Source organism: Mastigoproctus giganteus, chromosome 2 (genome assembly GCF_048544385.1).
Source record: "Mastigoproctus giganteus isolate SK-2022 chromosome 2, ASM4854438v1, whole genome shotgun sequence".
Classification (NCBI taxonomy): domain Eukaryota; kingdom Metazoa; phylum Arthropoda; class Arachnida; order Uropygi; family Thelyphonidae; genus Mastigoproctus; species Mastigoproctus giganteus.
The window spans coordinates 7,477,399-7,494,424 of NC_143576.1; the positions used below are offsets into that span (position 1 = coordinate 7,477,399).

General features: G+C 37.0%; 1 protein-coding gene across 1 annotated transcript in view; it reads right to left on the bottom strand.

Moving 5' to 3' along the window:
• Positions 1 to 1,055: 1,055 nt before the first annotated feature.
• Positions 1,056 to 17,026, bottom strand: part of LOC150089142 (uncharacterized) — a 39,436-nt gene continuing 23,465 nt past the window's right edge. The window contains exon 3 of the mRNA XM_090389507.1: positions 1,056 to 2,317. Coding sequence (XP_090245633.1) covers positions 1,710 to 2,317 — 608 coding nt within the window. The 3' untranslated portion in view covers positions 1,056 to 1,709. The remainder of the gene's footprint in view (positions 2,318 to 17,026) is intronic.

The following is a 17,026-nucleotide window of genomic DNA, read 5'->3' on the forward strand; positions in this document are numbered from 1 at the left end:
GTAAGCAAAAGGACCAAGCTAGAAGTGTACAAGTCTACCTTGACATACAGCTGTGAGTTGTGGACCCTTTCCAAAGCATTGGAGGCAAATGCAGGCTGCCAAGATGAGGTACCAGCCTAGAGTAGAACAAGACAAGATCAAGTCTGCAATCAAATCATACAGTCTGTGCTAAATGTAAAACCACTTCAAATGTAGATCCAAGGAATCCAACTTCGATTGAGTGGCTATGACATCAGGATGGATGACAATCAGTTTCCATGTTTAGCAGCCTGGGAAGCCAAACTATCTGGAGTGCCATCAAGGGGGGGGGGGGCCCTGTGTAAAATGGGAAGACAACGTCCAGTGTAGCCTGGCAGAGAGAGAGACAGTGGCCTGATGATAGGTCAGAACCACTGCTCATGATAGGAAAAGATGCCACTCTCTGTGAAACTCTACACACACACACTAGCTGGTATAACAGGAGTGACTAAGTAAGTTTGCTACGTACATCCTACCTAACTCGATACAGTTCAGCCAATGCTTAAGTTTTTATATGCCATTCAAGCAAAACTTTTAGCTAAGAGGCCACCCATCTCCTCACAGCTGCTTTTAACTTCTTTATTGGCATCATATCTATTGCCTTGTAGATGTTTATTAAACTTTACAAACAAACAAACAAAAAAGAGTAAATATAGGGTATAATGTGGAACAAACTGCAAATCTCAGTGATATGAATTTTGTTCCAAACCTTATCATTCAGGATTAAACGGTTCTAACATTTTCAGAAGTTCAACTCAGCATTGTTTAAGCTGAAAGTTCAAACTTCCATTTAAAACACTGTAACTTGTAAATGAACAACCACATGGAAATTCTACTACACATGTACTAGAAACTATTAACAATATAGGAATCTAAATGGAACTTGCTGTGACACCTAGCACTGAGTTTATAAAAATGCATTACTTTTCAGTCCACCTTTATACAATTACACTATATCATTTGGACTAAAGTATAAAACAGCAATATACAATATTATTATTAAAAGATAACGTGACTGTTCAATATTGTTCCTTATCATAACTATTATACTTGTCTAACGTAGGGAGTTGGGGAGTGGGAAGTACTGATGTTTTGTTCTGCAACCCATTACAACAGATGTCCTGGCTCCACTTGCCTGGGATAGATGTTGTGATTGTAACCTCCCAATAACTAAGTGGCCAGTCAAACAACATGAGAGACATAACCTACATATGACATTATACACACTGACCAGCTTTACAGAACCTGTATCAACACCCAGAGATGTCACATGGAGTTGAGAGTGACCCTCTGGTGCCACTTAGATAGTTACACACTACACAACCCATTACAACATGTACCATTATAAAGTGGCTGTTATTCCTGTCTCCTAACTCACTTCATTCCAAGGTTTCATCGCATGTCTAGTATTTGAATGTGTATTCATTAGCAAGTTTAGAGTAGCTAACACTATAATTGTAAATTTAAGCATTACACCAATGGAACAGTTAATGTGGGGGGGGGCGCTTTTGCACAGTAAAGAGAAATTCTCTGCTCATTCCTAAATTTATGCTAGACCCATATGTATAAATTTTTGTGTTTTGTATTATCTATCTGCCCACCCCTGCCTCCTAGATAACCATGAACATACTACATATATTCAATTAACAACAAACCCTCAAATCAAAAACTGATCCATAAACTATTTTGCATTAACTTTTCTTTTTTTTGTGTACTTCCTCATGGAACAGAAGTCTACTTGGTGTCATGAAACCTTTAGAACATTGCATACATTTATAAGGAAAATCACGAGTATGTACGTGTATTGTGTGTTTTTTCAAGTGACTCCCAAACTTAAACCGGCAATCACAATATAAACAGTTATAAGGTCTTTCATCTGTATGAACTCTTTGATGTTTTCCGACATCACCAGCAGAAAGAAAAGATTTTTTACAGTGTGAACAAATATAAGGTCTTTCTTGAGTATGAGTTCTAAGGTGTGCAGTAAGATTTCCAGCAGTTGAAAACCTACGTCCACAAAAGTCACAAAGAAAAGGGAGCAGTCCACTATGTATTAATTTATGCCTCTCCAAATTAGCATCAGACTTAAACCATTTACCACAATCAGCACAAAGAAAAGGCCTCTCACCAGTATGAGTTACAAGATGTTTGCGGAGACGTGTCCTATAATCTGTTGTATAGGGACAGAGTGGACACAGATGTCGTTTTGGTTCTCCCTCACTGCGATGACTCTTGGTATGTCGATATAACGTTAACGATGATGAAAACAATTTCTGACAGATATGACAAGTATAGGTATCTAAATATAAAAAAAATCAACAATGAGTATTATAAATTGGATATCATAAATAGATAACATACACAGGTTATTAAATAAAAAACGTGAAACTATACTAAACTTGTTTTGACATTATGCCTTGATATTAATTGTTTCTGATGGCAGTTGGCTTTGAAATATCACCCATTACATGCAACATGCCTTTTCTATCCATGTTTTGTTCAGCCTTCAAACACATATTGTAACCACCTTTTGTGTTTTGATATCAGTCTCTGCCTGGTCAAATTAACAATCTCTAAACTGTTGTTTAGTTTTGGGTAGTATAAAAACTACAAAGAATCAAACAGGGTATACACAGTAGACATGAAACATGCATTATCATAATATAGCAAAAATATGTTACATTTTGGTATTTATGTGCTAAATATATATATATATATATATATATATATACATACATACATACATACAGGGTGATTCACTACCAGTGCGACAAACTTGCAGGAGATGTAGGGGGCACAAAGACTAATTGGAATCACATAGCATTGCAGAGTCCGAAATGCCTTCGTCATGTGGTAGAGGACGTTGAACGGTAGGGGTCGTGTGAACAACGATCCCGGCGGAAGTCCGCATTTGTGAACCAGTTTCTGAGGTAGTAGGATCGACGAGTATTCAAACGTTGAACTGGCCGACATGCACCTCGCATATGGAGCTGCAGACTGTAACGGGCGTGCCGCTCTGCGCTTGTACCAGGAACACTTCCCACACAGGCGTGCTATTCATCATACGATTTTCGCACGTGTGCACAGAAGGTTACGTGAGACTGGTTGTTTCATGAGAGGTACCATGAATCGAGAGCGAACGACGAGGACGCCAGACAACGAGGAGAATGTCCTACGTCTTGCAGAAGGCAATCCGAGTACGAGTACTCGAGCGATAGGCCAATGATTGGGTATTTCCCAATCCACTGTATGGAGGATACTGTCAACAAACCAAATGAGTTCATACCATCTGCAACACGTCCAATCATTGGAGCCTGCGGATTATCCACTCCGGAGGACTTTTGCTACTTAGTTTCTTCAAAAGAAACGGTTCGCAAATGCTGACTTCCAGCGGAATCGCTGTTCACGCGACCTCCCGTTCAACGTCCTCTACTGCATGACGAAGGCATTTCGGACCCTGCAATGCTATGTGATTCCGATTCGTCTTTGTGCCCACTACACCTCCTGCAAGTTTGTCGCACTGGTAGTGAATCACCCTGTATATTTTGTAAACGATGTTTCTGAATTTTTGCTATATTTTGTCAACAGTAAACTCGTTATATATCTCCTCCTTAGAAATACATTAGTATTTCTAGAGAGATGATACATACATAACACATGTGTGTGTATCTTCCTCTATTAGTAATGGTCATATGGTGCAAGGCACCCATGCACGGTACTATACTATAGGTTCTAATACCTCTCGTGTTTGGGGTTGTCATAAAAAAAAAAATAAGGAAGCCTAAGGCTTATGCCGTACCAGCCAAAAAAAAGAGTATAATAATAATAATAATAAAATAAAATAATTAATTAATAAAAGAAAGGAAAATATATAGCTACTCCCCAACATGTGCACTGAATTTGACTGAAGCAAAAAATAAATGTCCGACGAACATGTAAAAAAAATTATTTATTCAATTTTCAGTATGAACCAGAGCTGTAATGCTCAATACGTTCTATGTTGATATCAATATTTGTAAAATAATAAGAGAAGTTTACCTCAATAATATACTTAGAACACTTCCATATGATACACTCCAGCAATTAAAATGAAAAAAATCGAAAATCTTACATTACAGTAAAAAATAAAAAAAATTAAAATTCAACTGAACACAACTAAAAATAATTAAAAATCAATTGAACACAATTAAAAATAATTAAAAATCAATTCGACACAATTAAAAATCAAATGAACACAATTAAAAATTAATCTAGCACAATGAAAATTAAATTAATTAATTAAAAGAAATTTAAAGAAAAAATTGCAAAACGATTTTCCTTCCTTTAGCTGATGCTTTTCGACCATATGTCATTATCTGCTTCAGGAAGGAAAATCGTTTTGCAATTTTTTCTTTAAATTTCTTTTAATTAATTAATTTTAATTGCGTTAGATTGATTTTTAATTATTTTTAATTGTGTTCAATTGATTTTTAATTATTTTTTTATTTTTTACTGTAAAATTTTCGATTTTTTTGTTTTAATTGCTGGAGAGTATCATACAGAAGTATTCTACGTATTATATTGAAGTAAACTTCTCTTATTATTTTACAAATACAATTATTCATTTTTTTTTTTATCTCATGTGCAGGAAAAATGACAAAAGTGTACAAAATTACAAAAAGAGAGGACACAGGCATAACATCAGCAAGTTTTACCTTTTGAGCATCATTGCCAAAATTAACTCTCCAGCTGATAAGCACACCACTGCGGAAGTTGAGGGCTGTGGAGATTTAGAAGGGGTTTTTTCCAACACATCACAAAATTTCTCTGCAGCTACAGAATTGGCACTGGTGACTTCACCGCATACTTTAATGTTTTGGAAACCAGCGCAATGCTTGAACTTGGCTTGGGGTTTGCCATACTTATCCTTAATATCTTCATAAATACTTCTTGCTTTTGCTTGAATGGCCATTGGACTCAGGGGCACTTGCTTCTGAATCTGATTTTCCATCCATATTATTAATAGCTTTTCATCTACAATATAGCACCTCAATGCTGTTTTGTGATCACTGCTGATCCTTTAACATGTTCTTTTATACATGCACTGTCCCTTAAAATAGTATTCACTGTTGAAGTAGTGAGACCTAATTCCATGCAATAGATGACAAATTTTGTCCTGGTTCATACTTCTTAATTAACATCATTTTTAAATCAATTTTTTTTTTGTTTCCTAGGATTGCCAGCACTTGCACTTTCTGTTGGTCCCTTCACCATTGTAATAAGTAAATAGGAATGAAGAGAAGATTCTGAAAATTTATTTATGTTTTTTATATGATTGAAGATTTCAGTGAAGGGGAACTCATTTCACCATAATACCGTAACTTAAAAACCCACACAATTCTAGTTATTGGTAATTATCGCAAATGCAATAAGATCAATATTACTACTCATTTATAATAGACTGCACTAACGGAAAAGCCAAATAAAATGGAATGTGCAAATTGTTTTTATTGTTTTATGGTAGTGACCTCCAGAAATGTGTTTTAGAAAAATATCACAAAGGCGTTCGAAATTTATTCTTATAACGGAACATATGATAACGATGAAAGTGTAGTGCAATTTCCATTATAAAAATGACCTTTTAGAGAAATAAATGGATTATATTAGGATTAGTATAAATGGATAAATGGAAAAAAGGCTCTTACGAAGAAAGGCTTAAGTTTTGCAAATTACAGTGTCTGGAGACTAGGCACCAGCGAGGTGATCTGATAGAGGTGTATAAAGCCTTGAATGGTTTGAGCATGCTCAATGCTGATGGGATTCTTCCTCTCACTCAGAATAATCACCTGAGAGGGCATAAATTCAAATTGAGGAAAGACAGATGTAGGATAGATGTGTGGAAATTTGCCTTTAGCCAGCGGGTGGTTGGTTGGTGGAACAGACTTCCATCCCTTGTCGTGGAAGTTGATAGTCTAAATAAGTTTAAGGCTCAGCTGGACAGGATTTTGAGCGAACAGAGGGGAGAAGTGGAAGTGGTTTTTTTTTTTTTTTTTTTTTTTTTTGGCTGATGCTGCATAAGCTTGCTTTCTTGCATCAAATACCTATACTAATGCTAATGCTAAAAGAAATAAATGGAATAAATGGATTGGGTCGGGAAACTGCTAGCTTGGGGGGAGACAAAGACGAATAGATTAACAGTAGCCACTGGCAGAGGTGAAAGAGATTCTTGCACTGCTTCTATTGGAATGAGCAGAAGCCTGAAAAACAAGATGCAGGATATTTCAGAGACTGCTGGGAATCATTGCGGTACAAGTAAACACATGGGTTGTGTTAGGGTAGCTAAGAATAGAAATAGGTGCATGTATACTTGTGTGTACACCAATGCTAGGAGTTGGGTAAATAAATTTGATGAATTTGAGGTATTGCTCAAAACACCAAAGGCAGATATTGTTGGGATATCAGAGACGTGGCGTCACACAGATATAAGGAATGCAGAACTGGAATTTGGGGAGTACAACGTCTACAGAAAGGATAGACTGGATAGGAAGGGAGGAGGGGTTATGCTATTAGTTAAGAAATACATAAAATCCAAGGAAGTGAAGCCAGCGGACATCGCTGGACAATGCAGTGTCGAGTCGGTTTGGTGTGACATAAGCATTGGGAGATCAAAATTGAGAGTAGGAGTGTGCTATAGGCCTAATGACTCTGATGAGTACAATAAGAAACTGAACAGGGAAATAGAGTGGGCCAGTAAATCAGAGAGTCTTATAATGGGAGATTTTAATTTCCCAGATATTGACTGGAATTTGGGGACTGGTCACTCACACACTAGCAAGGCTTTTGTGGATTTATTGGATGATTGTTTTCTACATGAGCATGTTCGGGAGGCAACTAGAGGGAGGAATACTCTTGATTTGATTATCAGCAGTGATTCTTCATGCATTAAGAATCTGCAGATAAATGAACCACTAGGTGGCAGTGATCACAGTGTGCTGAAGTGGGATTTACTCAAACAGGTAACTACCATTAGAGGTAAAGGGAAAGGTTATTGCTTTCGTAAAGGCATCTACGATGGACTGAGACAGTATTTAAATTCTATACAGTGGGACCAACTGATGACGTTACCAACAGCAAATGCAAAATGGGAAGCATTCAAAGAACTTATCTTGGAAGCTACTAGGCTTTACATACCAACTAAGAAATATTGTTCAAGGTTTAGGCCTAAATGGATGTCAGATGAACTGATGAGGCATATGGCAGAGAAGAAACATGCATGGGATACATACAAATTAACACATGACACAAAAGCCTATGATAGATACAAGTTGATCTGTAACCAAGTTACAAAGGAGGTTAGGCAGGCGAAGGCAGATTATGAGAAATCTTTGGCAAGGGATGCAAAGAAAAACAGCAAAGAGTTCTTTATTTATGTAAACTCTAGAAGGAAGGGGATGAATCAGATTGGTCCACTTGATATTGATGGGTCAACTGTTGAGGATCCTGCTCAGGTAGCTAACAAACTAAATGAATATTTTGCATCGACATTCACACATGAGGAGTTATTTAGCGAGGGGAAAGCCAGAGGTGTATTCAACTCTAGCAGTAAGCTAGAGAATCTTGTAATAACTGAGAGTAAAGTGGAGGAGAAATTGTTGAAGATACAAGTAATTATAGACCTCTGAGTTTAACTTCTGTTCCAAGAAAATTAAGGGAGGCACTAGTTAAAGAAGCACTGCAAGATCATTTAGACAAGACTTCAGCTATAGCTCGGACACAGCATGATTTTGTTAAGGGGAAGTCTTGCCTGACCAATTTGATTGGATACCATGATGCAGTCACAAAGGAACTGGATGCAGGGAATAACTTTGATATTATATACTTGGATCTTAGAAAGGCTTTTGATACTGTTGCACATGGAAGACTGCTGCACAAATTGGAGCAGTGTGACATTGGAGGCAAATTGCTGCTGTGGATAAAGGGGTGGCTGAGGGGGAGAAGACAGAGAGTGGTAATCAATGGACACTGCTCATCGTGGACTAATGTTATTAGTGGAGTCCCTCAGGGCTCAGTGTTGGGTCCATTATTGTTTTCTGTATTCATAAATGATACTGATGAGGGTATATCAAGCTTAATGTCCAGGTGGGCAGGGTTGTCAAGGACACTACTGACACTATGCTGCTGCAACAGGATCTGGAAAGGTTGAGCGGATGGGCTGAGAGGTGGCAAATGAAGTTTAACATTGACAAATGTAAAGTACTACACATGGGAAACAGCAACCCCAGAGCAACGTATCAACTCTGTGGTACTACACTGACAGTGGTAGAGAATGAAAAGGACCTGGAGGTGGTTGTGCAGGCAGATATGAAGTTCTCTGAGCAGTGCAGACGGGCTGCAAGAGTAGCTCATGGTGTATTGTCAATGATATATAGGAATTTTTCTAGCAGGGATAAGGAGGTGATTATTCCCTTGTATAAGGCAATGGTCAGGCCACACCTAGAGTACTGTATACAGGTCTGGAGGCCTCATTTCAAGAAGGATGTAGAGCTGCTGGAACGAGTACAGAGAAGGGCAACAAGATTAGTGAATGGAACAAAGGGGTGCTCTTACGAAGAAAGGCTTAAGTTTTGCAAATTACAGTGTCTGGAGACTAGGCACCAGCGAGGTGATCTGATAGAGGTGTATAAAGCCTTGAATGGTTTGAGCATGCTCAATGCTGATGGGATTCTTCCTCTCGCTCAGAATATCACCTGAGAGGGCATAAATTCAAATTGAGGAAAGAGAGATGTAGGATAGACGTGCGGAAATTTACCTTTAGCCAGCGGGTGGTTGGTTGGTGGAACAGACTTCCAGCCCTTGTCGTGGAAGTTAATAGCCTAAATAAGTTTAAGGCTCAGCTGGACAGGTATTTTGAACGAACAGAGGGGTGAAATGGAAGTGGGTTTTTTTTTTTTTTTTTGGCTGATGCTGCATAAGCCTGCTTTCTTGCATCAAATGCCTCTACTAATGCTAATGCTGGTTATATAGCAAAAGTTTCAAGTTCAGAGGTCTTGGAAAGAATTACGAAAAAAAAAAAAAAAAAAAAAGTGTTATTGGGTTTACATTACAATAATTCACGATTCCTACAGGATGCAAAATACTTTTCCACGATTTTTTTAAGTTTGCACCAGCCGGCAAAAACTTGCATAACGGCGAATTTCCATAAGTCGAGTATTACATAAGCTAGAAAGTGCCTGTACAACCTCCGCATTTTCCTTCTCCCATAGATAGCTATCCAGATGACCTTTGAATTTCCCTAAACTGTCAGCCTCAACCACCCATGTAGGTAACTTATTCCAGTAATTTATAGCTCACTGGCTAAAATAAAACTTCCTAAAATCCAGTCTGAGCAGCTCCCCTTGTAACTGTAATTTATGGCCTTAGTTCTAGAATCATTTATAACTGTGAATATTTCATCCTCATTCATGTATATCATATATATACACAGTCATACCTCGGTTAACGTTACCCCTGATAACGAAAGTTTCAATATAACAAAAGTCCACAATTTCAAGCCCCATTTAACATAAAAAATATTCCAATTTAAGGCCAACGCCTGACAATCATCTGATTGGTGACTGACAGCGACTCGTTACGTACTCCGAGCTGTGGGTGTGTCTGTTATAACAGTTTTGCACGTCATTTGCCTAATTCACTCGTTGTTTACACTTCATAGGGTGTGTTTCGGTGTGATGCATTGCAATACATGATTGACGTTGTTTCAGTGTGGTGCATTGCAATAATTAACGTAGGTTCTTTGATAGCATTACATGATGTAGATTATTTTGTAAATTTTAATAGAAATATTTTTTTTTTAGTTAAAATGTCAGAATCAAAGAAAAGAAAAACAATTTCTTTGGAAACTAAACTAAATATCATACGACGTGTTGAAAGTGGTGAAAGAAAATTTGATGTGGTACATTCTTTAGGATTAGGGCAATCAATTTTAACAACCATACTAAGTCAATCAGAAAAATAAAACAGTCTGCTCAGAATTGTACAGATGTTACAGCAGCAAAATTAACTCGCTTAAGGAGTCCAATTTTAGAAAAAATGGAAAAAATGTTAAGTTTGTGGATAGATGATATGTCACAATGTCATATGCCTTTAAGTCAAATGGTGATTCAAGAAAAAGCATTATTTTTGTTTAATCACTTGAAATCTAAACAAGAAGAAATTATGGAAATTTTTGGGGGGTTCTTGTGGTTGGTTCGAGAAATTTAAAAAACGGGCCAGGGTTCATAGTGTAAAATTAACAGGAGAAGTTGCAAGTGCAGATGTTGAAGTTGCAAATAAGTTTCCAGAAAAACTAAAGGAAATAACTGAACGTGAAAATTTTCCACCAAATTTGGTGTTCAATGTTGACGAAAATGGTTTGTTCTGGAAATGGCTACCATCAAAATGCTTCATTTCTATTGAAGAAAAATCAGCTGCTGGGTTCAAAGCAGCCAAAGACCGTTTAACGTTGCTCTTTGGATCAAATGCCTCTGGCGATTATAAATTAAAATTGTTATTAGTTTACCATTCAGAAAATCCGAGGGCATTAAAAAGTAACATAAAAACGAATTTACCTGTAATATGGAAAGCAAATAAAAAAGCATGGGTTACCAAGGAGTTATTTACTGATTAGTTTGTTAACCACTTTTGTCCTGAAGTAAAATGGTATTGTCAAAAAAAAACAACTTTGAAGAAAAAGCTCTTTTGTTGTTAGACAATGCTCCGCGACATCCTACTGATCTTAACACGTTGGACACATGCATTCCTGTCAAAGTTGTGTTTCTTCCAGCAAACACAACTTCCCTGATTCAACCATTGGATCAGGGAGTAATAGCATCATTTAAAGTTTATTATCTGCGTCGAACATTAAGCAATTCAATTGAACTAGAGGATAAAGAGGAAACGACAGTTAAAACTTTTTTGGAAAAACTACACCATTAAAAACACAATTGAAAACATTGATAGTTCTTGGAAAGAAGTTACTAAGAAATGCTTAAATGGAGTTTGGCGCAAATTATGGCCAGAAGTTGTACTAGAAGAAGAAAATAACATCCAAGAAATTAGAAATGAAGTTATCCAGATGGCTCAATCAATAGGTTTTGAAAATGTCGATGAAGAGGATGTTAGAAATTTATTGAATGCAGAAAATGATGGTTTTTCAGTGGAAGATTTAGAAAACCTTGTTGGCAATGAAGAAAATGAAGACGAAGTTAAAGTTCCCGCTGAAAAAGTGTTAACAACCAAAGATTTAAAGGTGCTTAAATGACATTGAAAATGTTTTAAATTTTTATAGTGAAAATGATCCTGATTTAGGAAGAAGTGTAATTGTTAAGCGATCAGTGTTAAATGCAATAACTCCATATAGGCAATTGTTAAATGAAAGAGAAAAAAAGCATAAACAATCAACTTTAGACTCATATTTTAAAATGTGATTTCACTTTGTATGTAAGTTGACTGTTTATTTAATAAAACTTTTCTTTGCTTGAAAAAAAGATTTTCATTTTCTTTACATAGGAATATATCTCTATTCTGGCCATAGTATTTTTACCTTTGAAAACGAAGTTTTGCTTAATGAAGTAATTTCATGGAACGCATCCTATTCATTAATCGAGGTATGACACACAGTAGAGCATCAATAATCCAAACTAACTGGGACTGGGGGTAGTTCGGACTTCTGATTTGTTTGGATTTTCAAACTTATAAAATTACTGTTCTGGAGACTAAAAAAAAAAAAAGGTTTTGTAAGTTTAGAAATAAAAACACTAAGTTGTACTTATGTATTTTTATTCATAGGTAACAAAACAAATGGAACTTTCAGCCAAAATAACACATCTATAGGCCTTTAATGAAAATAATTGCTTATTTTTGCTGCTTTATCTCTCTCTTTTCAGCAAGAGTAGTTCAGAGTTGGATAGCATGTGGTTTGTTGATCGTTTGTCGATTCAGTATGTTTGTTGATCGTTTGTCGATTCAGTATGTTTGTTGATTTTCACGTATCATTTAAATTTGTTAATTGATAAGGTAATAAAAGTGTAAATTTATGCTTTGTATCTTCAATTTTATAGCCTGTGGATAATATTCCTTCAATTTTTGCCTATTAGAATTGCTGTTTGATAGAATCAAAATTTAATTTGCAAATGTGATCACAATAAGCTACTGTAATTATTTTATCACACCAGCATAAAAAAATAAATAAATGCTGGCTCATTCGGATTTTCAACACTACTGTAAATGTGTGTATACATACAGGCATCCCTCGCTTTAAGGCGCTTCACTTTAGAGTGCTTTGCTAGAGGGTGCTTTTCAATTATATTCATGTTTATTATTTTTGCTGCTTACCTTGCTCTTAAGGGGGTTTTTGGCGGTGACGTGCACATCAGCTGACCAGGAGCTGAATCAAGCAATTTGACCGGCATCATTTTGTTACCTGCGCTCAGTCTGTTTACAGCATTTGTGCACTTCGTGTCTCAGTGTCGTATTCTGGCAATTTTCAAACTTTTTACTTGTGTTATTGTTATTATTGTAATTATTAATTACAGTACAATGGGCCCTAAGTGTAACGCTATTGAAAATAAGAGTCACAAGCCTCTTACTTTAAATCAAAAGCTAGAAATGATTAAGCTTAGTGAGAATGGCATGTCGAATGTCGAGATAGGCCATAAGCTACGTTTGGCATGCCAAACAGTTAGCACAGTAGTTAACTCAAAGGAGAAGTTCTTGAAAGAAAATGAAAGTGCTATTTCTGTGAACATGAAAGTGATAAGAAAGCGAGACAGCCCTGTTGCCAATATGGAGAAAGTTTTAGTGGTCTGGATAGAAGATCAAACCAGCCACAACGTTCCTTTAAGCCAAGGCCTAATCCAGAGCAAGGCCCTAACTCTGTTCAATTCTATAAAGGCTGAGAGAGGAGAGGCAGCTGCAGAAGAGAGGTTTGAAGCTAGCAGTGGTTGGTTCATGAGGTTTAAGGAAAGAAGCCATCTCCACAACATAAAAGTGAAAGGTGAAACAGCTAGTGCTGATATAGAAGCTGCAGAAAGTTATCCAGATGAGCTAGCTAAGGTAACTGATGAAGGTGACTAAACTAAGAAGCAGATTTTCAACATCGATGAAATGGCCCTATATTGGAAGAAGATGCTGTCGAGGACTTTCATAGCTAGAGAAGAGAAGTCAATGCCTGGTTTCAAAGCTGCAAACGATAGGCTGACTCTCTTGTTAGGGGCTAATGCAGCTGGTGATTGCAAGTTGAAGCCAATGCTCATCTACCATTCTGAAACTCATTGAGCCCTCAAGACTTAAGCTAAAGCTAGCCTGCCTGTGTGTTATAAATCAAAGAAAACAAAGCCTGGATGACAGTAGATCTGTTTACTACATGGTTTACTGAATATTTTTAGCCCACTGTCAAGGCCTACTGCTCAGTAAAAAAAATTCCTTTCAAGGTATTACTGATTAGTGACAATGCACCTAGTCACCCAAGAGCTCTGATGGAGATGTATGAGGAGATTAATGTTGTTTTCCTGCCTACTAACACAACATCTATTCTGCAGCCCATGGATCACGGAGTAATTGGTGCTTTCAAGTCCTATTATTTAAGATGGACATTTGTTAAGACTATAGCTGCCTTAGATGGCGATACCTCTGGTGGTCCTAAGCAAAATAAATTGAAAGCCTTCTGGAAAGGATTAACCATTCTAGATGGCATTAAGAACATTCATGATTCATGGGAAGAAGTCAAAATATCAACATTAAAAGGAGTTTGGAAGAAGTTGAGTCCCACCCACATGGATGAATTTGAAGGATCGAGACTTCAGTGGAGAAAGTGACTGCAAATGTGGTGGAAATGGCAAGAGAACTGGAACTGGAAGTAGAGCCTGAAGATGTGGCTGAAATGCTGGCATCTCATGATTAGACTTTAACGGATGAAGCCTTGCTTTTGGAAGATGACCAAAGCAGGTTACTTCTTGAGATGGAATCTACTCCTGACGAAGATCCAGTAAACTGGATCTTCGTCAGGAGTAGATTCCATGCTGAAATGACAACGAAGGATTTAGAATACTACGTTGGATTACTTGATACAGTAATGGCAGACTTTGTGAGGATTGACGCCAATTTTTAAAGAAGTTCTACAGTGGGTAAAATAATATCAAATGGTATAACATGCTCCGGAGAAATCATTCATAAAAGGAAGCATCAGTCAATGAGGCAAACTTATTTGTTGTCTTATTTTAAGAAAGTGCCACAGTCACCCCAACCTTCAACAGCAAATAGCCCTACCATTCAACAGCCTTCAACATCAAGGCAAGACTCTCCACCAGCAAAGAGAATAAGATTCGTTGAAGGCTCAGATGATGATGAAGTTCCATTATCTCCTTCAGCCTTCCTACATAATTACTTCTAAAATCTTCATTCGTCAGTCATCATAAGCAGAGGATGAAAATATTTTAAGGTTAGCAATACAGTACTGCAGCATTTTTTTAAATTTATTATTTTTACTTTTGCATCTTTTTTTAGGCCTAGCACTATTGTGCACTTAATAAATGATAGTGTAAATATGTTTTTAGGCTTTTATATGCACTGGCAAGTTATAAAAAGGCTGTGATTTGCTTTAAGGCAATATTCGCTTTATGGCAGTAGTCTGGAACCTAACCTGCCATATCAGCGAGGTATGCCTCACATTTTTCTCAATGGGAAAGTTGTCCCTATCCTTGGTCATTGTTGTCAAATTTAACGACACATAGGCCCTATCCTTGGTTTAGTCTAAAAATATCATTGGTATGCTTCTGAAACAAATGTACATTGATTTTATTTGTGGGGGAGAGGGGGACACAATGATTGTATGTGACATTCACTTTTTAGCTGTATAAGGGTAGTTATGTTATTTAGCTGTATAAGGGTGACTATTGCATCTTTTCGTGCAAATAAAAGACAAAAAAAAAAGAAATAAGAATGAAAATAATTATTATTATTCTTAAGTAACTGACCTAGGAATTATTAATCCTAGGCCAGTATCCCAGTTTTCAATATCCTGTGGACATACAAACCCACCTTTATTCAAAATGGCATCACCAACAGGCACAATTCCCACTACTGGGCTCTTGTCAGTAAAAATATGTGCTGATGCAGAAATACTCGCCATCAGGTGAGAAAGTCTATGTGGTATGCACATAGGGAGATGAATTTGTCGGTGCAATTTTTCTTGACAACATGCTGACAGGGGCAAAATATCATGAATTACCTTGCATTAACATATTCAAGTGGTTAAAAAGTTCTATAAACATCGAAGCACCTGTCTTTGGTCCCAGCACGATGGCACATTGCCACACAAAACTGAAGCAGTACAATAGTGAACATGATACATATTTAAAGGGGAGGTACAGGATATGGAAGTGATGTGTTTCAGCTATCACATTCTCCTGATTTCCCTTTAGACTTTTCTTTTGGGATTTCATTAAAGCAAAAGTGTACAAAAAATCCATTGACAACTTGAATTGTCTCAAAAGAATATGTAACGTGTGCAATGAAATTAACAGCATTATTCTAGAGACATAGCTTGTAATAACCTATGTAATTTATTACATAGGTTACAAGCTTGTATTGTATTGTGGCAAAGAGAAAAGCCACATCAAATTTATGAATAACATTAAATCATACGTTGGCTCGCTTTTGAAACTATGCCACCAACAGCCACTCGTAAAAACAAATTAGAATATTGTAAATTATTTATGCACATATTTGTTACTTTGTTACAAAATTAAAATTATTCGAATTTGCCATTATTGTTATTAGTTACCTTATTATCTTTATATATACAGGATGTTTCAAAAGTGATGGTCAATAATTTAAAGGTGAACTGTACAGACTACAATATGCAAAAAAAGCCTATTACACATGGATCCTTAAGTGAATCGTTTTCGAGAAATTGCATATTTCTACTTGGGATCCACCACTGACAAGGTGAACTGTACAGAGTTGGGATCGACCACTGAATTGTTTGTTTAGGTTAGGTTGTGCTCATTCTCTCCTTTTCCCCTCTCTCAATGCTCTGAGACGTAGCAGGCATACTAGTACTTGTCAAAGGATAGTCAACATGGAGAGAGGTTACAGCAACGAAGAGTATGCGGACATGCACTTCATGTATGGTAAAGCCAACGGCAGTGCATTTGAGGCTGCACATTTGTACCAAGAAGCATTTCCCAGGCGAAGGCCTTAGAGAATATGGGCAATTCGCAAATGGAGGACAAGCAGGTAAGCCCCAGAAGCATAACACCTGATGTTGAGGAAAGGGTTAACACCCTTTCCTCAACAGAAAGAAGAACAAAATCCAGGAATTTCGATAAGGAGGGTTGCTCTGCAAGAGCGTGTACTGAGTCATAGCAGTGTGTGGCGAATTTTACATTGCCAATTACTGTAAATCTATCATATCCAGCATGTACAAGGTCTCAACATTACAGACTACCCTCCCATAGTGAACTTCTGCCAGTGGATGCAACACTGGCAGAAGTGTGTCCCGAACCCCCAATTTTTAAACAACATTTTGTTCACTGATGAAGCTGGGTTTACTTGTGATGGTATTTTCATAACTGTCACATTTGGTCTGACAAAAATCCTAATGCAATTCACGAGTCACGACATCAGGAACAAATGCAGGAGGACTAAAAATGAATTGAATGGTCAATGGGTCTTGACATATGCTTTTCAGCATCAATAGAAAAATGCGCATATATACATGACACAATTGAACTAACCTGTTGTATACCAAGAGTAGAAGTTGCTGGAGGAATTGTAATTGTAAGTGAAGACATACCTTTTGTCTCTGATCCCACTGCAGAGCACTGGAAATACTACAACATTAGCATTAGTAGAGGCATTCGATGCAAGAAAGCAAGCTTATGCAGCATCAGCCAAAAAAATAATAATAATAAATAAATAAATAAATAAAAAATAACTACGTCCACTTCACCCCTCTGTTCGTTCGAAATACCTGTCCAGCTGAGCCTTA